General features: G+C 34.7%; 1 protein-coding gene across 1 annotated transcript in view; it reads right to left on the bottom strand.

The window, feature by feature from the left end:
* LOC110659193 (extra-large guanine nucleotide-binding protein 3) overlaps positions 1-18462 on the bottom strand; it is a 31516-nt gene extending 13054 nt beyond the window's left edge. Inside the window, exons 1-6 of the mRNA XM_021817059.2 lie at positions 18202-18462; positions 16465-17653; positions 16223-16360; positions 6447-6551; positions 6173-6352; positions 4958-5108 (exon numbers count right to left, since the gene is read on the bottom strand). Of these exons, the coding sequence (XP_021672751.2) occupies positions 4958-5108; positions 6173-6352; positions 6447-6551; positions 16223-16360; positions 16465-17433 (1543 nt within the window). The 5' untranslated portion in view covers positions 17434-17653; positions 18202-18462. The remainder of the gene's footprint in view (positions 1-4957; positions 5109-6172; positions 6353-6446; positions 6552-16222; positions 16361-16464; positions 17654-18201) is intronic.
* Positions 18463-21165: the final 2703 nt, after the last annotated feature.

Raw genomic sequence — 21165 nt, 5'->3', positions numbered from 1 at the left:
GGAGAAAAAGTATCAGAGTAATCAACCCCATATGTCTAAGCATATCCTTTTGCTACAAGGCGTGCTTTTAACCTAGCCACAGAACCATCAGGATTTACCTTTACTGTATATACCCATTTGCAACCAATAGCTTTCTTACCAGTGGGCAAAGGCAATAGTTCCCATGTACCATTAGCATCTAAAGCCTCCATTTCCACTTTCATAGCATCACACCGGCCCGGGATGAGACAAAGGCCTCATCAACCGTATGAGGTATAGGAACAGAGTCTAAAGAAGTAACAAAACACCGAGAACAAGAAGACAATTGATTATAAGAAACAAAAGAAGAGATAGGATAAGTACATGAACGTTTACCTTTACGAAGAGCAATGGGTAAGTCTAGATCAGAATCATGATTAGTATGAGGTATAGGATCTCCCAACGAAGTAGCTGGTGGAGGATCTGAGTCAGGAATCTCCAATCTCCTGGAATAAACATGAACAACGGGAGGTCGTAGGTCTAGAGACAGAAGGAACAGGCTGTGGGAGAGGACTAGACATTGGTTGGACAGTATATATTAAGAGATCATCCTCCTCCCCCTGATTCTCATACACAGATGATGGAGAAAAAAATAGAGTGGACTCAAAAAATATGACATCTACAGAAATAAGATAATGATTAAGAGTAGGAGAGAAACAACGGTACCCTTTTTGAAGCCGAGAGTACCCAAGGAAGACACATTTGAGAGATTTTGGATCCAATTTAGTAACCTGTGGACGAACATCACGCACAAAACAGGCACAACCAAAAATACGGAGTTTAATAGGGAACAAAGATTTTGTAGGAAACAAAGCAGTATAAGGAATATCCCCATTAAGGACATAAGACGGCATACGATTGATCAAAAAACATGCCGTAAAAACTACATCCGCTCAAAAGTGTTTAGGTACTTTCATCTGAAAAAGAAGAGCACGAGTTACCTCAAGAATATGATTTTTTCTTTCGGCCACGCCATTTTGGGATGGGGTATCCACACAGGAAAACTGATGAAGAATGCCATTTTGTATCATATAAGGCTGAAATTGTGCTGAAAAGTATTCTTTGGCATTGTCACTTCTTAATATGCGCACAGAAATATTAAATTGAGTTTTGATTTCATTACAAAAGGCACAAAAGATAGAAAACAACTCAGAACGATTCTTCATTAAATATAACCAGGTAACACGAGAGTAATCATCAACAAAAGTAATAAAATAACGAAATCCAGTTTTAGATATAACAGAACAAGGACCCCAAACATCAGAATGAACTAACTCAAGAGGAGATGAAGCCCGTTTATTGACTCTAGACACAGAAGGCAAACGATGATGTTTTGCAAACTGACACGACTCACATTCTAGTACTGATAAAGACTGAAATTGAGGACACAGCTTCTTCATGGTAGACAAAGAAGGATGACCCAATCTACAATGAGCTTCAAGAGGTGTTAAGGTACTGGGGCAAACAAGCGACCGTGGTACATGATTTTCCAGAATGTAGAGACCACCTGACTCGCGTCCTCTACCAATAATCTGCTTCGTCGTAAGATCCTGAAACAAACACTGGTCAGGAAAAAAGGAAATAGAACAATTTAAGGTACGAGTAAGTTTACTAACAGAAAGTAAATTAAAAGAGAATTTTGGTAGACACAAAACAGAAGACAAAGAAATTGACGAAGTCGGGTTCGCAGTTCCAGAACCCATGACACAAGAAGTAGAACCATCAGCTAAAGTAACAGTAGAGGAAGTGAGATTAGACTGAAAAGCAGATAGAAGACTAGAATTACCTGTCATGTGATCTGTCGCACCAGAATCAATAACCCATTTGGATGAAGAAGACACAAGGCATGTAGTGGATTTACCTGACTCAGCGATCGCAGTGACAGAGGAACTGGTAGGCTTTAGAGATGCCTGATACTGGAAAAATTGTGCAAAATCCTCTGCAGATACCAAAATAGTTTTCTCAGAGGAAGATACTGTAGAATTCTCTGCTGCCATATTTGCCATCTGTGATCGCTGATTTTTTCTCTGAAGTTGCGGACAATTATATTTTGTATGGCCAGGCTCATGGCAATAATAACAAATGACTCCTCTTGAGTCCTGATTAGAACTAGCCTCTCCATTACGCTGATTACTTCTGTTGTCTGTAATTCCTCCTCTACTTCCTCTTCTATTACCCTGTTGTCCATTTGGATTACGACTAATAAGAACACTACTGCCAGGCTGTGAAGATTGAGTACTCTCTGTACGAAGGATCCGTGTGAACGTTTCATGCAAAGAGGAAATCTCAGAACTGGAAAGAATCTGAGATTTAGCAGTCTCATACTCTGAAGGAAGGCCTGCAAGAAAACTCATAACAGCCAGTTGCTCCCGTTGGGCCTGCTGAACTTTCATATCAGGACTAAAAGGCAACAATACATTAAGTTCCTCATATACCCGTTTAAAATCCATAAAATAAGCCGTGAGAGACTTATCCTCTTTCTCAGCACGGTAGAATGCCTTACAAACATCATAAATACGGGAGATATTCCCTTTACCAGAATACAGAAAATCTAAGTAATCCATCAATTCCTTAACAAATTCACAGTGATTAATTAAACTAATTACCTCACTATGAATCGAGTTCCGAAGCTGCAAAAACAACCGAGCATCCTCCCTTAGCCAAGTTTGTCGTGTATCATCAGTGGGTGGATCTTTAGTAAGGTGATCATCCTTATCAATGCTACGCAAATAGACCCTAACAGTCTTACTCCACTCCAGGTAATTCGAACCATTAAGTTTGTGTTCCGTGATCTTAGTCATCACCGGAATCACATCAGAAATAACATTCTTATTGTCTGCCATTTGTTGAGACAAAGAAAACTAACCGAAACGCTAATCCAAAGTGCTTATAGCAGCAAAATAACCCAAAATCACAAATCAAGCAAATACCGAAATAGGATCTGAGAGCCAAACCTCAGAAGTCCTTTAATGGTTATACTGGATCAGGCAACGGCACACAGTGGTAGAATGAGTATTAAAGAACCTAAGATCGAAGAATCTGAAGATTTGAGTATTGAACACACACCTGTTAAAGAGCCTATTCTAAAGCAAGAAGTTGATGAAAATGCAAAACCAAAACTTGAGGAGGATAACTTGCAGAACAAAGATCACTTTATGGAAACTTCAATGGAGATTGAAGAAAGTCAAAGTTATTCTTATTGATTTGAAGAGTCTTTCAACTGTTAATCCATTTGATTTTGTTTGTCTAGATCCTTTTAGAGATGCAAAGGAAAGCATGAAGTGCTTGATTTCAAATTTCTTGCTACCATACAAGAATAAAGAGTTGATTGTTCTCCTAATGCATTTTCTGATTCTCTCACACTTCAAGACTCAAGGACGAGTTTTTTTTCCAACCAGGGGAGAATAATGCAGAATAGGAAGATAATATTCCTAATTTAAGAATTATATTCCATGTAAAATTAGGAAATTTAAAAGTTATATTCTTTAGGAATTTTATTCTTATTAAGTCTATTATTTAAGAATTTTATTATTTTCTAGTTTCTTTTGGTTTAATTTAATATTCCTAATTAGAATTGAATTAGGGTTCTAAAATCTTAATGTAATTGGGACTCCTAATTCTATAAATAAGACCTAGGGTTTCTATTGTTATTAGACAAGTTTTGTTATGACAATTTCATAAGATCAATAATATCTTAGAGAATTAGTTCTCTTTTCAAGGATTGGTCCTTGATTTCTTGGTTTTTTCTCTTTGTTCTACGTCAGTACTTCATTGAAAGGAAGTTTCAACACTTAAATGGCAATTCACTCAAAGTTTAAGCACCTTCAGCATTATTTATCCCTTTAATGAACTGCATCTTACTGCAGTTTTCTATGAAGGTTCTATTGAAGGGATTTCCAGCATGAGTAACTTGCAGAAATTGAAAGTTTAACCAGGGCTATCCCAAAAAAAAAAAAAAGGCTATTTTGACCAATTGACTGAATTCCAGCATTCTTGCTTTCTTGTTGTAGAAAGAGATGATTCTCCTCAATTTCAATTAATCTGTACATGGGTATATATATACAATTGATTCCTATAATTGTGTTCTACTAATTAGGAAGAAATCCTAAATAAGAAATCCTAAATAGGAATACAGAATACAGAATATACAGAGAAATAATATAGTGATTGACTTTCCATAACACTTGTTTACTTGGAGGAAAATGGGAACTCTGAGGAGAGGCTTTTGAATTATTTAGGAAGAAATTATCATCATGAATACAGCTTAAGAGAAAGGACCGAGGGTGGAATCCTTTTCTTGGTTCGGAAAATAAAGAGAGGTGAGTTTTCTTAAAACAAATGAAGGCCATTTAGGTGTCATGTCAGAGACCAAATTAACAGCACAGGAACATTTGCTAACCAATATTGACTTCAGAGTATTTAAATATCATTCAAAACCTTAGTCCTCTATCTGGACTTGTAGTAAATGTAAACGCAAAATATTAAAGTGCATTCCTCTAATTAATAAATAAACAAAAAAAAAATTCATTAAAATGCAAGTAGATTACTTACAGTTCCAAAATCATGTTTAGAACAGTTGGAAAATCCAACCTAAAATCCTAACTAGTAGTTAGAAAGTACTGAACAGTGCATGCTTAGACACCCAGCGCTCATTTATTAATTAATATTGAACCAACATAGAAGCATGATACATGATTGGTTGACAACAATAATGAGAAAAGGCTAAGACATGGGCTGACAAGCAACGAACACAACAGAGTCACAACAGCATCCAACTCAAAAACACTAAACAAGCAAGTGGAGAGACCAGTATACTATCATTATACCAATTTTTTAGTAAAGCTAACAATAGATCACATTAAATGGAAAGCACATCGAAGAATTTAATGCAGGAAAAAAAATATGAAAATATTATCAGTCTCAAAGTCATCTTGGGTACCTAATTCCTTCATTCTATACAATGCCTCCTCCTCAAAGCGTTCCCGTCCATCAAGCAAAAGGCTAAGATATCTATACATATTACTCTGGATCATCAACTTGATATCCTGCAGTTCCTCTGCAATAAACTTGTTTCCATACAAAAATTTGGCCTGTCGAATGATACATAGTGGAAGTTAAATTGGTCAACACAATTACAAAAGTATATCAAGTTTCTACAGAATATTTGCTGAAATACGATATGTCCGGAAACGAATGCAATGACAGCTTATCAAATTGAGGCTGAGTTCCAATTTAAATCATTTTACCACTTAAGTTGGTCAAATATTACATATACATACACACCAAAATTGGTCATAATGACACTTCTCCTGGAACAATGTCATGCAACCACTTTTTTCTCTTTTTTTTTTTTCAGTTTTTAGTTTTGACCATTTTTTAAAATCTTAGGATATTGGACTTCCCCAATAATGGCCTACAAGTAAGGCATATCATTTGCGCATTCAATTATGTATACCTAGACCATACATTAGCAACACATATGATGCAACTTAAAAGGTCCAGAGTTAAATGCATAAATTTCTAAGGTTTGGGCTCTGTTTGCTACATAGAAGTTAATTTCCTGGAAGTCAACGAAAAATGTTCTTACTCAAAGGAAAAAGTAAGTCATTTTTTGGACTTTCAAACTCATAAAAGGAGGAAAACCTATAAGGAACAAAAGGCATGTCCATTAGCCTACTAGCCATCACCAATTATCCCTGGTCAACGCCAGTCACTGCCAATTGCCAATGAAAATCACAATTTACCCTTTTTCTTTTTTTTGCATAATATCTCTCATATTCAAATTCTAAACAGAAGAATATAGAAAATCTTGTAGGTCCAAACACTTTTAGTCTCTTAAATATTGAAAGAATATTCATACATCCCAATGTACTCCGAATGCTAGAAAATAATATTTAACTAATTTTCAGCATTGCAACTGTTACAGAATAATACACGTGAGCATAACTAGGGTTATGGTTCACTGGCTATCAAGGCTGGAGGATTTAAAATGATTTAGGGGGGGAAAACACTTTGGTCATCCACATCATACAGGTAAGCATAACTAGGGTATAAAAGTAAACATTACTTTCATTACACTGTTAGAGAAAACCATAATTGAATTAAAAAATTTTAAGAAAAGTTAAAAGAAGAAAACAAGACATAAAAGCCATACCTGCTTGAAGATAGTGCTGGTTCCAGAGCCTTCAAGGCCAAGCAGAAGAAGTTTCTGTACTCTTTTCTGCTCTAGATAATTTGGAACCGTAGTATAATTACTAGCCTCATCTCTCTGTCCAAGTGGTTGACCATGAAGGACGGGCAAAGAGAAAAGTGCACAAACAAAACGCGTTGATGCCTGTCTAGGAAAGACCAAATCCACAATACTTCACGAAGAAACTATGATTTTACAAAGGCTCTGTTAAATTTTTAGTGAGTTTTTCACTACATACCTTCTCCCAAATGTTTCCCCTGATATTATTCTGGCCTTCCTCTTCGTAACGGCCATCATCATAGACCCAAAAATGAGTGTCACGCGGACATTGGACATTTGCTAGCTGTAAACATTGAGAAATTAGGTTATTAGTTCTCATTAGCTATAAGCAAGAGCAACAAAAACACATATATCATGCCAAGGGACTAATATTATCATTTGTAACCTTGACACAATCATGTAGTATGGAGAATCAACTGAAGAAATAAGATTCAAGCAACACATAACTATCATTCATGTAACAAGAACAGTAATATTGTTGCACAAAATTGGTGCATAAGATCCAAGACGAATGGTGCATCTAGATTTTTTTTTTCCCTAGGGTCAACATATAAAAAATAAATAATAAAATACTATTAAAAGATATAAAAAAAAATATAATATTAATATCTTATAATTGGACTCTACAATGTCTATTACTCTATAAGCTATCAAGAATTACATTATTATTAATGCTATCAATACATCTCTCTCTCTCCATGAGTAACTTAACAAGTATTCATCAATTGATCACACGTGGTTGGCACAATTGTCTTGATAAAATTTATTGCTGAAAAAACTAGTTTCACAATTGCAGTAGTGACAAGCAGAATAAGTGCAAATTTTAACTTTTACCCTTGAAAAAGAATAATATTATGCTCTTATTTAACTTTTACTTTTACCAAAAAGATGGTTCAAAAATTAAATTTATGAGTGGTCAATTTAGACAAATATATGATATATAAGGATTTTTATTTTTAAACAAAAGAGTGTTAATTGACCCCCCCATTTAGTGCAGTACATCTGCTACTGAAGATGATAATAACAAAGTGAATAAACATGGGTAAAATTGCACTATATTAGACATCTCTGGCAACAAAACTTGCATAGAAAAGGTAGAGTTTCATATCTGGCAAAACATTTTCAGCATAGTCAAAACACTAAGAGCCTTTTTAGGATTGAGGTTCAAACCTCCTCTAGCACCCCTTCAGATGCTATTGGAAAAAGCAAAATAAAACTGTTATCAAGTTGTTTTAGAGTTCTTATGACTAAAACAAGATAAATTTAACCTCAAAACAATTAACAGCATCTAATAACATATTATGATATTAGAGATGGTGTGTTTCTCAATAGTAGCTGAAACAGTAATGCCAAATAGACCAAGTGGAAGTTCTTCCAAAAGCAGGCTTGTGGGTTAAAGGAATAATCCCTGTATTAGTCCTGCAATGGCTCAAATGTTTGTGGTGCATTGGAAGTATACACAATTAATAGAAAATAACTGAACCTTACGTGGCATAATCAAATTGGTGCTGAAATTTTTATGTAGTCTTTTCTAGGCTGCTAAAATTTTCAGGTTTTATCTATTGAACCCCTATTCTTCAATTGTGCGCTAATGAGCCCATGAACTTTTCAATTTATGGATATTGAGAATAACAATTTTAAAAATTAAAAAATTAAATTATTTTTCTACTGTGAAAGTTGTTGAGATTAGAGGAAAGAAAAAGAACCTATTTCTAAGCTAATGAATTTTTCAAAGTTTTGTCCATGATGCAATACAAGTTTTTTAAGCATGAAACAATTTTTTATGTATTCTAAACTTCCATTAACAACTTTCGAATTTTTTATTTTTGCTATTAAATAAAATGTCTTAAAATTGGAAAGCTCATGAGCTCAACAGCAAACAGTTGAAAAGGCAAAGAAAAGGAATAAATCTTGAAGAAAAAGAGAACGAATTCTCAATTGTATTATGCTCAAATAATAATCACATTATAGTCCAAGCTGCTAATAATAATAGAAATCCTAGGTCCTAGATATAGTATTAGTAATCCTACTAGCTTTAGGATTTAGAACCTAATCAAGAAGATACAAATCAAATCCTAACTAGGAATCCCACATCAACAAAATTCCTAAATAATTAAAATACTTCCTAAAAGAAATACTATAACTAATAGAATTCTTGAATAATAAAAACTCTAAATTTCCTAATTTTACAATGGACATTACTCCTAAATTCTATCTTCCCATACTGCATCATGAAGGAAATTTCAAAGGAAATCAAGGGTGAGATCTTTCAATACTCTAACACCAAATTGATGCAGAACAAGAAGAAACCAAAGGATCAAGAAACAAATTCTCAAGACACATAGGAAGAGATACAAATTCTCACTTTATTAATTCTCAATTGTCAATAATATCATAATAACAGTCTACCAAAATACACAGAGAACTAAGGTATTTATGGTAGAATATTAATTCTATTAGTATTAGGATTTGGAACCATGGAATCAAACGGCCGTTATTTACAGGTTTTAGAGGAGCCGGTTACCCGTTAGGCCGTTATTTACAGGCCTATTTTGATTTGCAGAATAACGGCCGTTACCATTGTTAAATAACGGTAACGGCCGTTACCATTGTTAAATAACGGTAACGGCTGTTGCGAATGTGACAGAATTTGTGGGCTGGTGGGAGGCAGAAATCACATGATTTTAGCAGTCCAAAATAGTCCAAAAACCATCTAATTTCAGTCCAAAATGGCAGAGAACAATTCAAAGTAATAATTCAGTCCAAACTCACTTTTTTACTTTCAAATAATGCTCCATTCTCTAGTCTCCACCTTCGTAACTCATTTTCTCTTACTTGGAAACAAAAGACAGCAGTGGCAGCCCCCTATAGATGATAACGTCTTTATTTGATATATAAATGCTTAGTATATAGTTGTATATCTTAATTTTATTTATTTCTACCAATATCTACTCATTTTATGAACTTTGCAAAATTTTCAAAAAAAATTGCATAGCGCCAGGCTGTTACCGTTACATTACGGCCGTTACAGGCCTGTTTCCGTTATCTGTGACCGTGACCGCAATTGCGTTATCCGTTATCTGATATGATTCTTCTTAATTTCTGCTCCTCTGCATTTCCTAGATAATAGAAATATAACCTTCCCAATTTTACAAGAAAATATCATATCAAAACAATCCCTAAATCTAGTCTTCTTGGACTGCATCACCCATCATTCAACTTAGGCACAAAAAAAAGATGCTCATTTTTGTGAAATTCAATATGTTTTTCCATATTGTTTGTTATGGAAAGTCAATCACTATATTATTTCTTTGTATCTTCTATATTCTGTATTCCTATTTAGGATTTCTTCCTAATTAGTAGAACACAATTATAGGAATCAATTGTATATATATACCCATGTACAGATTAATTGAAATTAAGAAGAATCATCTCTTTCTACATGATATCAGAGCAGATCATCTATCTAGGGTGACTATTTGTTCTCACCACCAAGCTCAGGAGAGACCTTGGCCGCCGACCTGCCGTTTCGACTCCGATCAACATAGCCGGCATCGCCTCAACCCCCTCATTCCACCACTGTGTGCTGTTGCCTGATCCAGTATACCATTAAAGGACTTCTGAGATTTAACTCTCAGATCCTATTTCGATATTTGCTTGATTTGTGATTTTGGGTTATTTTGCTGCTGTAAGCACTTTGAATTAGCGTTTCGATTAGTTTTCTTTGTCTCAACAAATGACAGACAATAAGAATGTTATTTCTGATGTGATTCCGGTGATGACTAAGATCATGGAACACAAACTTAATGGTTCAAATTACCTGGAGTAGAGTAAGACTGTTAGGGTCTATTTGCGTAGCATTGATAAGGATAATCACCTTACTAAAGATCCACCTACGGATGATACACGACAAACTTGGCTAAGGGAGGATATTCGGTTGTTTTTACAACTTCGGAACTCGATTCACAGTGAGGTAATTAGTTTAATTAATCACTGTGAATTTGTTAAGAAATTGATGGATTAATTAAATTTTCTGTATTCTGGTAAAGGAAATATCTCCCGTATTTATAATGTTTGTAAGGCATTCTACCGTGCCGAAAAAGAGGATAAGTCTCTCACGGCTTATTTTATGGATTTTAAACGGGTATATGAGGAACTTAATGTATTGTTGCCTTTTAATCCTGATGTGAAAGTTCAGCACACCCAACGGGAGCAACTGGCTGTTATGAGTTTTCTTCCAAGCCTTCCTTCAGAGTATGAGACTGCTAAATCTCAGATTCTCTCCAGTTCTGAGATTTCCTCTTTGCATGAAACATTCACACGGGTCCTTCGTACAGAGAGTACCCAATCTTCACAGCCTGTCAGTAGTGCTCTTATTAGCCGTAATCCACATGGACAACAGGGTAATAGAAGAGAAAGTAGAGGAGGAATTACAGACAACCAAAGTAATCAGCGTAATGGACAGGCCAGTTCTAATCAGGACTCAAGATAAGTCATTTGTTATTATTGCCATGAGCCTGGCCATACCAAATATAATTGTCTGTAACTTCAGAGGAAAAATCAACGATCACAAATGGCAAATATGGCAGCAGAGGATTCTACAGTATCTTCCTCTGAGAAAACTATTTTGGTATCTGCAGAGGATTTTGCACAGTTTTTCCAGTATCAGGCATCTCTAAAGCCTACCAGTTCCCCTGTCACTGCGATCACTGAGTCAGGTAAATCCACTACATGCCTTGTGTCTTCCTCATCCAAATGGGTTATTGATTACAGTGCGGCGGATCACATGACGAGTAATTTTAGTCTTCTATCCGCTTTTGGTTTAATCTCACTTCCTCTCACATTACTTTATTGCCGATGGTTCTACTTCTTGTGTCATGGGTTCTGAAACTGCGAACCCGATTTCATCAATTTCTTTGTCATCTGTTTTGTATCTACCAAAATTCTCTTTTAATCTACTTTCTGTTAGTAAACTTACTCGTACCTTAAATTGTTCTGTTTCCTTTTTTCCTAACCAGTGTTTGTTTTAGGATCTTACGATGAAGCAGATTATTGATAGAGGACGTGAGTCAGGTAGTCTCGACATTCTGAAAATCATGTACCGCGGTCGCTTGTTTGCTCTAGTACCTTAACACCTCTTGAAGCTCATTGTAGATTGGGTCATCCTTCTTTGTCTACCATGAAAAAGCTATGTCCTCAGTTTCAGTCTTTATCAGTACTAGAATGTGAGTCGTATCAGTTTGCAAAACATTATCGTTTGCCTTCTATGTCTAGAGTCAATAAACGGGCTTCATCCCCTTTTGAGTTAGTTCATTCTGATGTTTGGAGTCCTTGTTCTGTTACTTCTAAAACTGAATTTCGTTATTTTGTTACTTTTGTTGATGATTACTCTCGTGTTACCTGGTTATATTTAATGAAGAATCGTTCTGAGTTGTTTTCTATCTTTTGTGCCTTTTGTAATAAAATCAAAACTCAATTTAATATTTCTGTGCACATATTAAGAAGTGACAATGCCAAAGAATACTTTTCAGCACAATTTCAGCCTTATATGAAATAAAATGACATTCTTCATCAGTCTTCCTGAGTGGATACCCCATCCCAAAATGGCGTGGCCGTAAGAAAAAATCAGCATCTTCTTGAGGTAACTCGTGCTCTTCTTTTTCAGATGAAAATTCCTAAACACTTTTGGGCGGATGCAGTTTCTACGGCATATTTTTTTATTAATTGTATGCCGTCTTCTGTCCTTAATGGGGATATTCCTTATACTACTTTGTTCCCTACAAAATCTTTGTTCCCTGTTGAACCCCGTATTTTTTGTTGTACCTGTTTTGTGCGTGATGTTCGTCCACAGGTTACTAAATTGGATCCAAAGTCTCTCAAATATGTCTTCCTTGGGTACTCCCGGCTGCAAAAAGGGTACCGCTATTTCTCTCCTACTCTTAATCGTTATCTTGTTTCTGCAGATGTCACATTTTTTTAGTCCACTCCATTTTTTCCTCAATCATCTATGTATGAGAGTCAGGGGGAGGAGGATGATCTCTTAATATATACTGTCCAACCAATGTCTAGTCCTCTCCCACAGCCTGTTCCTTCTATCTCTAGACCTACTCGACCTCCCGTTGTTCATGTTTATTCCAGGAGATTGGAGATTCCCGACTCAGATCCTCCACCATCTACTTCGTTAGGAGATCCTGTACCTCATACTCATCATGATTCTGATCTAGACTTACCCATTGCTCTTCGTAAAGGTAAACGTTCATGTATTTAACCTATCTCTTCTTTTGTTTCTTATAATCAATTGTCTTCTTGTTCTCGGTGTTTTGTTACTTCTTTAAACTCTATTCCTATCCCTAATATTGTTAGTGAGGCACTGTCTCATCTTGGCTGGTGTGCTGCTATGAAAGAGGAAATGGAGGCTTTAGATGCTAATAGTACATGGGAAACGTTGCCTTTGCCCACTGGTAAGAAAGCTATTGGTTGCAAATGGGTATTTACAGTAAAAGTAAATCCTGATGGTTCTGTGGCTAGGTTAAAAGCACGCCTTGTAGCAAAAGGATATGCTCAGACATATGGGGTTGATTACTCTGACACTTTTTCTCCTGTAGCTAAACTTACTTCTGTTCGCTTGTTTATCTCTTTAGCAGCTACATATGATTGGCCCCTATACCAATTGGATATCAAGAATGCTTTCCTTCATGATGATCTTCAGGAGGAGGTGTATATGGAACAACCACCTGGGTTTGTTGCTCAGGGAGAGTTGGGTAAAGTTTGTAGGCTTCGGAAGTCTCTTTATGGCTTGAAACAAAGTCCTAGGACCTGGTTTGGGAGATTCAGTGAAGCAATACAAGAATTTGATATGGAAAAGAGTAAGTGTGATCACTCAGTGTTTTATAGGCAATCTGAGGCTGGTCTAATCCTCCTGGTAGTCTATGTGGATGACATTATCATCACTGGGAGTGACTCTGCAGGTATTTCATCTCTTAAAACCTTCCTCCAAACCCAGTTTTGGACCAAAGACTTGGGATTGTTAAAGTATTTTTTGGGTATTAAAGTTATGAGAAGTAAGAAGGGTATTTTCTTGTCTCAAAGAAAATATGTCCTCAATTTATAGACAGAAACAGGAAAATTAGGTGCTAAGCCTTGTAGTGCACCAATGACTCTAAATTTACAACTGTTAGCAAGGGATAGTGAGTTGTTTGAAGATCCAAAGAGATACAGGAAATTGATAGGAAAATTGAACTACCATACAGTCACTCGTCCTGACATTGCTTATGCCATTAGTGTGGTAAGTCAGTTTATGTCTTCCCCAACTGTTGCTCATTGGGAAGCCTTGGGACAAATCTTGTGTTATCTGAAGGGCGCTCCAAGAAGAGGTTTGTTATATGGTAATCATGGGCATTTGAATGTTGAATGTTTTTTAGATGCTGACTAGGCTGGATCTAAGGTTGACAAGAGATCAACTACTAGATATTGCGTTTTTGTTGAAAGAAATTTGGTGTCTTGGAGAAGCAAGAAGCAGAGTGTAGTTTCTTGATCTAGTGCTGAATCCGAATACAGAGCCATGGCACAATCAGTATGTGAGGTAATGTGGATACTTCAATTACTAGATGAGATAGGTTTTAAGACCTCCCTGCCTGCGAAATTGTGGTGTGATAATCAAGCTGCTCTCCATATTGCTTCTAATCCGGTGTTTCATGAGCGGACCAAACATATTGAGATTGATTGTCACTTTGTTCGTGAAAAGATTCAACAACAGATCATCTCAACAGGACACATCAAAACTGGAGAGCAGTTAGGAGATTTTCACAAAAGCTCTGAATGGAGCTAGGATTGACTACATTTGTAACAAGTTGGGCATGATTAACATCTATGCTCCAACTTGAGGGGGAGTGTTATGGAAAGTCAATCACTATATTATTTCTTTGTATATTCTGTATTCCTATTTAGAATTTCTTATTTAGGATTTCTTCCTAATTAGTAGAATACAATTATAGGAATCAATTATATATATATATACCCATGTACAGATTAATTAAAATTAAGGAGAATCATCTCTTTCTACATTGTTGAATTTCAAAAGCTAGTTACATCCAATTATTTCCTTAGATTGTCACAAGGCTAAAAAGTTAGAAGATCAAAGTGCACCAAAGACCGCTAACATTGAAAGGGGATATAACCTTTAGAAACAAAATGTTAATAAAATAACAATTAATTATATGACTCTTCATCTATCAATTGCAAAAAATGCTTCATCCTTTTAGAAATATCGCAAATAAGACGACAATTGTAAACATTGCATTGCTTCTTATACATGATGGTAAAGTATTGTTTGATAATACTTTTTCTTATCATTGCTACATGAGTGGGCATGTTTTGCAGGTGTAGAATAAAAATTTACGATAATGATACATTTAACCTTATTATATGATATAAAATTCTCATAGAAAAATATCATACATTTTATTTCAAGGATGTGCACCTAACTTCAATTAGGTGCATGCCTGTGATTTGTGCACTAAGCTCCACTCCACACTCCACAAGTCTTTGGAACTTAAGCCCTCTTTCCCTTCCTATTGAATCTTATTCATTACTGCCTGATACTCCCGCTGCTTCTGATTCCAATGCTGACCTTCCTATTACTTTGAGATAAGGGACATGTTCTTGTACAATTCAACCCATCAATCAAATTCTTTACTTTAAAGTCCTGTCTCCTTCCTACAGGTCTTTTGTTCTTGCTTTCTCTTCTGCAAAAGAACAGAAAAGGTATCCTAGCTCATCCTGAACAGAGAAGGTTGAAAAGGAATCACTCCAAAGGAATCCCACCTATTTCGATTAGTGCTTTTAACAATATAATTTCAAAGATAGTTGCCCATTTACTCTTGTGTTCTGGCTCTTTCGCGAGTGCGAGCAAATGCACAAGTGTGCATGTGTTAGGGGAGAAGGGGTGGCTTGATCCTTCTCTTAAATACGACGTAGGTTAGGTTGCCATCTAGGTTATTCGCTCTATTCATGAATTTTCCCAGCTACCCTTTCAACTCTTTAACCATTTGTAGTTTTGTACCAAATTTCTCACGCTTTCCAACAGTTTGGCTCATTGCACCCTTAGCTGCTTTGCTCAAATCATTATTTGATCTACACATAATTTTTGCATCAATAAATGTTTTGCTGCATGTTGCAACTTCAGTGCCGAAAGAAAATAACATATAAACACTTAAGTCTTCATTTCATTGCCAGAGGCGGAAATTTTAGAACTGCTTCCCTTATCGCTTTGTAAGAGAATGAAAAAAAATAAAAAGGATTATATGAAATCATAAGACATTCTCATTCCAGCACATCCACTTCCTATAAAAAGAAAGAAGAAAAAAAAAAGACCACATATAAATTCAGCTCTTTTGGTTTCCATTATTATAATTTCAAATGATAACCTACCCAACTCAGCTATGTATCTTGCCAGCACAGCTAAAGCTGAGAGCAGTTGATAATATCACTAAAAGACTAACACTGAACAACAGTACAAATCCAATTTATTCAATAGCCAATGGGAAATTCATACAAAAGAAACTTAGGGTTTCCTCACATCCATTTGCAGTCAACTATTGAACTAGAATTGCATAATTCTAAAAAAAAAAAAAGGAAAAAAAAAAGGTCAATGGAAGGGTGAAATAAAGCCTTCTATTAATATATTGACTGAACATCATACATCCTGTTAAATCCAGTATACCCCACAGGTTAACACAGAAACATACATTGAGTATTACATATGAGTATTGACAAACACCACAAATGAGTCTTGGCATTAGTAAATAGATAAGATAAGGGGTGAGCCTTTGAACAAGATAGTATCTGTTTTACTTCATTTATGTAGCAACAAACCTAATGTTGCCATTTGCAACACATGAAAGAACTAGAAATAACAAAATAAGATGATACCTTACCAAAAATAAGTGGACTTACTTTTAGCACCCTCAGTTCAAGTTTGGTGATTTCCCGGCCATTAATATAAACTTCAGTGTTCCCACTGCTTGCACCTGGACTGAGTTTTCCTGTAAAATTTAAGTTTGAACTTATGATTCTATCTGGCCTTTCCCCCTCCTGTAAAATCAACAAGTTGAGATGTTAGAACAATTTCTGCCAAAAGTAATCCAGAAGAAATGTTAATAATTCCAAACAATGCAGTTCAACAACACTTAACATACCTTTCCCCAGAGACCAGATTCCTTATCATACCAATATCTACCTGGCTTCAGTTTTCGTGGAGGTAATGGGCATCCAAGTAATTCTGCCATCTCTTCTGGCTTCAAAGGGAATCCATTGACAATTAGTTGCTCTGGTCGAAGTTGATTAGCAGAGCACTCTTTCTCTGCTTTCATTATCTGCTTAACTTCCAAAGGACTGAGCAATCGAGATAAGACCCTGGAATGTTTACCTAACTTGAACCGCTTTGATTCATCAATTGCTTCCCCAATGCAAGTCACACATTTACGGCCTTCAGGCATTGATCCCATAGCCCTCAGTACGCAATTGCTACAATACTTAGCATCACAAACCACGCATGATTCTTTGGTTTCCCACTTACCTTTTCCACACCTGTAACAGAATCTACTCTTTTTCTTCATCTTTCCTTTGGAAACCCCAGCATACTCAGGATAAAATGGCTTCTCCACATCAATATCTTTCTTCTCAGATCTATCAACTGTATTAAATGTAACAACTGGTATTCTCTTCACTTCATTGACCACTTGTTTTGGAGGATGATTAGAAGGAATATGGACTGAACCTGGTGAAGCTGAAGCTGAAGCAGAAGAAAAATCTGGGTTTTGCAACACAGACACCTCTGACTCCGAGCTTGCTGATACTCTGGGGCTTTGAATGGGTGAGCTTGTGACACCAGCTATACAAGACACGGGCAAAGGTATTGGTTCAATTATTGGAGGACTAACATTTTCAGCTGATCTTTGCGACTCTGAAAGTTGTTCTGCAGTTGGGATTGCATGAGAACTTACATCAAGAGGTTCAACTTTAGGAACCTTGTAAGGGACCGGAGGACCATGATACTCTATAGCTATGGAGTAATCAAGTTTAGTATCATCCTCAGGAAGAGAAGCACCTGGAGGAAGCATCTTTCTCACCAATTCCCTCCAGCTCTCTCCCTCTTTTTGCTCCATTACTTCCACAATAACACCAACTAACTATATCTTCAATTAAACTAATAGCTTCTCAAGTATCAATCATGAAACAAATCATGAGAGTAACTTCAAAGATAATCCAAGATATTGAATTGGAAATTCTAGACAATATCCTCCGTGGACTTGCAAGCAAAACCAGAAATAATCAAGCAAACAGCCGCAATCAATAGTCATACATCTTGGATCATCCTTTGAAAGCCTTCAAATTTGATAAAATGACAAAAGAAAAAGAAAATTAGATCAAAGACCTGATGAAGAATTCAACCTAAATCCAATACTTGATCCAATGTCCAAGCACAACTTATTATGCAAAATTACTGCACGCTACCCATCTGAGATTGAATCATATAGCAGTCATACAAGAAACATTCTGATTGAAATGTAGCCAAATTCAACTCTTACATAGGCCAAGCATGACTTTTTCAGCTAAATCACCAAAAATAAAATAAAAATAAAATTAATTTGCAGTGAAAATCAATTAACCCACCTCAAATCACACCTTTTTTCTTTTAACTTTAAGGTTTCAAGTCATAGAAAAGGCCACTTGTACTAATCCAAGTGTTGAAACAATCAAATAGTCAAAAACACAAACGAAAACCCTAGAAAACAATCAATAATAACAAACTCATTCAAATAAACCCATTAAAGAACAAAATTTAAAAAAAAAAAAAGTTGAAACGTCCTTTGCCATAACAAAATTTCAACTTTCTAAACAGATAAAACAGAGAGAGAGAGAGAGAGAGAGACCTGAAGAAAGAGACAAAATGAGAGAGAGAGAGCTAGCTAAAGAAAATCCAAGAAAGAAGACGAAGTATGCTTGTTGAGGTTCCTCTCCAATGCTTTGAAGAACAAATTTCAGCTATGGGTGAAAAGTGAAAACTAATAGCAGAAGATGAACAGAGAGTTAAGAAAGAGAGAGTTGATAATGGAAGAGGGACCATATTTTGCAATTTGGCTCTTTCTAACTAGTGCAGTCTGTGAATGATGCACGCAGGACAGCAGGTGGGCATTTTTAATTACATTAACTACATTTTTTTAATGTATATGAATTTTTATGAGTCGATGAGAGTAGTGTTAAATATAATATTTATACATTATGTTATGCTTAAAATTTTAAAATTTAATTAAAATATCTCATATATTTTTAAAATAAAACTGTTTAATCTTTTTATTCCTTCCATTCATTTTAATGGGTTAGTGTGATGTCAAAAATACCTATATTCTATTTTTCATATATTCTATTTTCACTCCACACTTTTTTGATATAATTTGAAATCAGGACACCACTAAAATAAATTAATTAAAACATTTTTATCGATATATATTTATTAAACTAAGTCTTAAAAGATATTTTATAAGAATGTGCCACATAAGTAAATTAGTTTATCACATTAAATATTGATTTTTATCTAAATATTTTCAAATTTAAACTATAAAAATTTTATCTCAATTATTAAAATCTAAAATACTTTTTTCATACAATTTTTTAAGAATTTTAAAATTTTCTTAAGTTTACAAATTCAAACAATACAAAACTATACTCATCATATTATATATCCCTAAAATCAATTATTTTTTAATTAAATTTTCAATTACTCTTCTTATTGTGCAAAATCCTATAAATACACGTATCATTAATAAGTAATATAGTATTATTATTGTTCCCATGAGAAACTTAGTATTAAACTAAACAGCAATTATAATTATCTAGACTATCAATTATAGTGATAAGAATCTAAATTAAGTTATTCTAAACTATTGAAAAAAAAAAAAGGAAAGTTAAACAATTTAACTAAGGTAATCAATTAATAAAAGCAATTCTAGAATTAATGGCTCACACTTCAACCTATTACAAATCTAATCTCATTAATTCAATAAATTGAAAAGTTCTTACTTTGAAAGAAATTAATCCTGAGCTATCTTAAGTCCACTCTTAAGATACTCAAAGTGTATCTTAATTAATTTGAACCCTACTTTTATAACGATCAATCTTAATTAAGACCCTTTAAACTCTTTGATTAATTATGATCTCACATAGAATCTTAGCTATCTCTAGGTTAAAAACCTAAGTTTAATATATTAATTTTTCAATATTAATATTTACCTTTCAGTCCTTCAATTAATATCTAAAATCGTAACTAAGTGGAACTCTACATATAGCATGTATTAAGATCACAAGAAATTGAATCAAAGAACAAATCTCCAAATTTATTAAATAAAATCAATGTAAATCCATAACGAAATTGAAAGTGTTATATCATTAATCCTATAATTAAGAAAACTACTCACCCATAGTGAGTTTAATAATCAAAATAAAAACAAAATAACAATGACAAAACATCTAAAGAAATATAACAAAGTAACCCATGTAGGAGATTCTGCAATTTTGAACTTTTGGAACTTCGACTGTAAATCTCTCCTAAAAATCTTGTGCAAATCTCTCCAAATCATTGAAAATCTAAGTTGGAATGTAAAAGATGCAATACCTAGCTTATTTCTGACTTCTTGTATTTATATCTGACATAAAAATCCTCAATTTAGAGTCCTGGAGGCCTTAGAAGTCTTTTTGAGTCGAGTAAAAGAGAGTTGGAGTTGCATTGGAGCATGAGTTGGGGCAATTTACACGACCCGTGTATTGTTGCATGGGGCAAGCCATGTAACTCTCTGGAGCCTTGGAAGCCTTCATTAATTGGAGTGGCAGAAGATTACATGTGTAACACTCCTAACCCGTCTATAGTGTAGCCGAGCAAGGTGTGTCACACGGAGTGCCGGAGCACCTGATCTTATCTGATTTCATTACAGTTCTTGATTTATTTATTCAAAAACTTTATCTAAGGTTTAGGTTATTTTTACTTTTATCAAAATCTAACTAATTTGGAAATTTCAAAAATTTTAACGACAATCTGGCAGAGTGCGGGCTGTAATTTGGACTAACAGTTCTTCTAAACCTGCTAAAAACAATTTCAATATATACTCAAATTCATAACTCAGATTGTCTCAAAGCATTCTCAACAGTTTCTCAAACACAGATTCAGTCTCAAAATTTCTCAAACTCAATCTCATTCAGAATCATTATGATTAGATAATCAACTCAGATATTAGAATTTTTATATTTCATTAACTTATATAATTTGCCAACTAAGTACATAAATTTATCAAGTACAGGATATACAAATGAAATTACAGTTACTAATTCACATTACAATATAAGCAGTAATTATAATGTACAGATTAGAAACATGCTTAAAATGAGCCCTATCTACATGCATTGCTGAGGAGGTGATAACCTTGTACACTTCTGACAATTCTACAAATCTGGACTCCAAAATCTCAGTTGAAGTACCTACGTGAGGAAAACAATTCCATCGCGCTAAGCATTTCTGCTTAGTGGTGCAATATAACAAGAAATAATATATACAAATAAAGAAAGAAATAAATCATAATTCGGATATCCAGGAATCAATTTAATTTGGTATTGTTTTTCTAGCATCAACTATCTTATATACTAGTTTGTTCCTTTTTGGAAGTGCTAAGTTTATAAACTTTCCGTAATAATATCCAGTATACAAATTATTCTAACTGTATTATATTTTAAGTCTCTACGGTTCTGCAAATTGTATTTTTATTATGTTTCTATTGCTAATCTCTGTTACTCATTTTATTCAATACTTAACTTAATTGTACTGAAATTTCATTATACTTAACTTAACT

The sequence above is a fragment of the Hevea brasiliensis genome, chromosome 15 (genome assembly GCF_030052815.1).
Source record: "Hevea brasiliensis isolate MT/VB/25A 57/8 chromosome 15, ASM3005281v1, whole genome shotgun sequence".
Classification (NCBI taxonomy): domain Eukaryota; kingdom Viridiplantae; phylum Streptophyta; class Magnoliopsida; order Malpighiales; family Euphorbiaceae; genus Hevea; species Hevea brasiliensis.
Note: the sequence above shows the minus strand (reverse complement) of the source record. Positions and strands in the feature narration are given on the sequence as shown.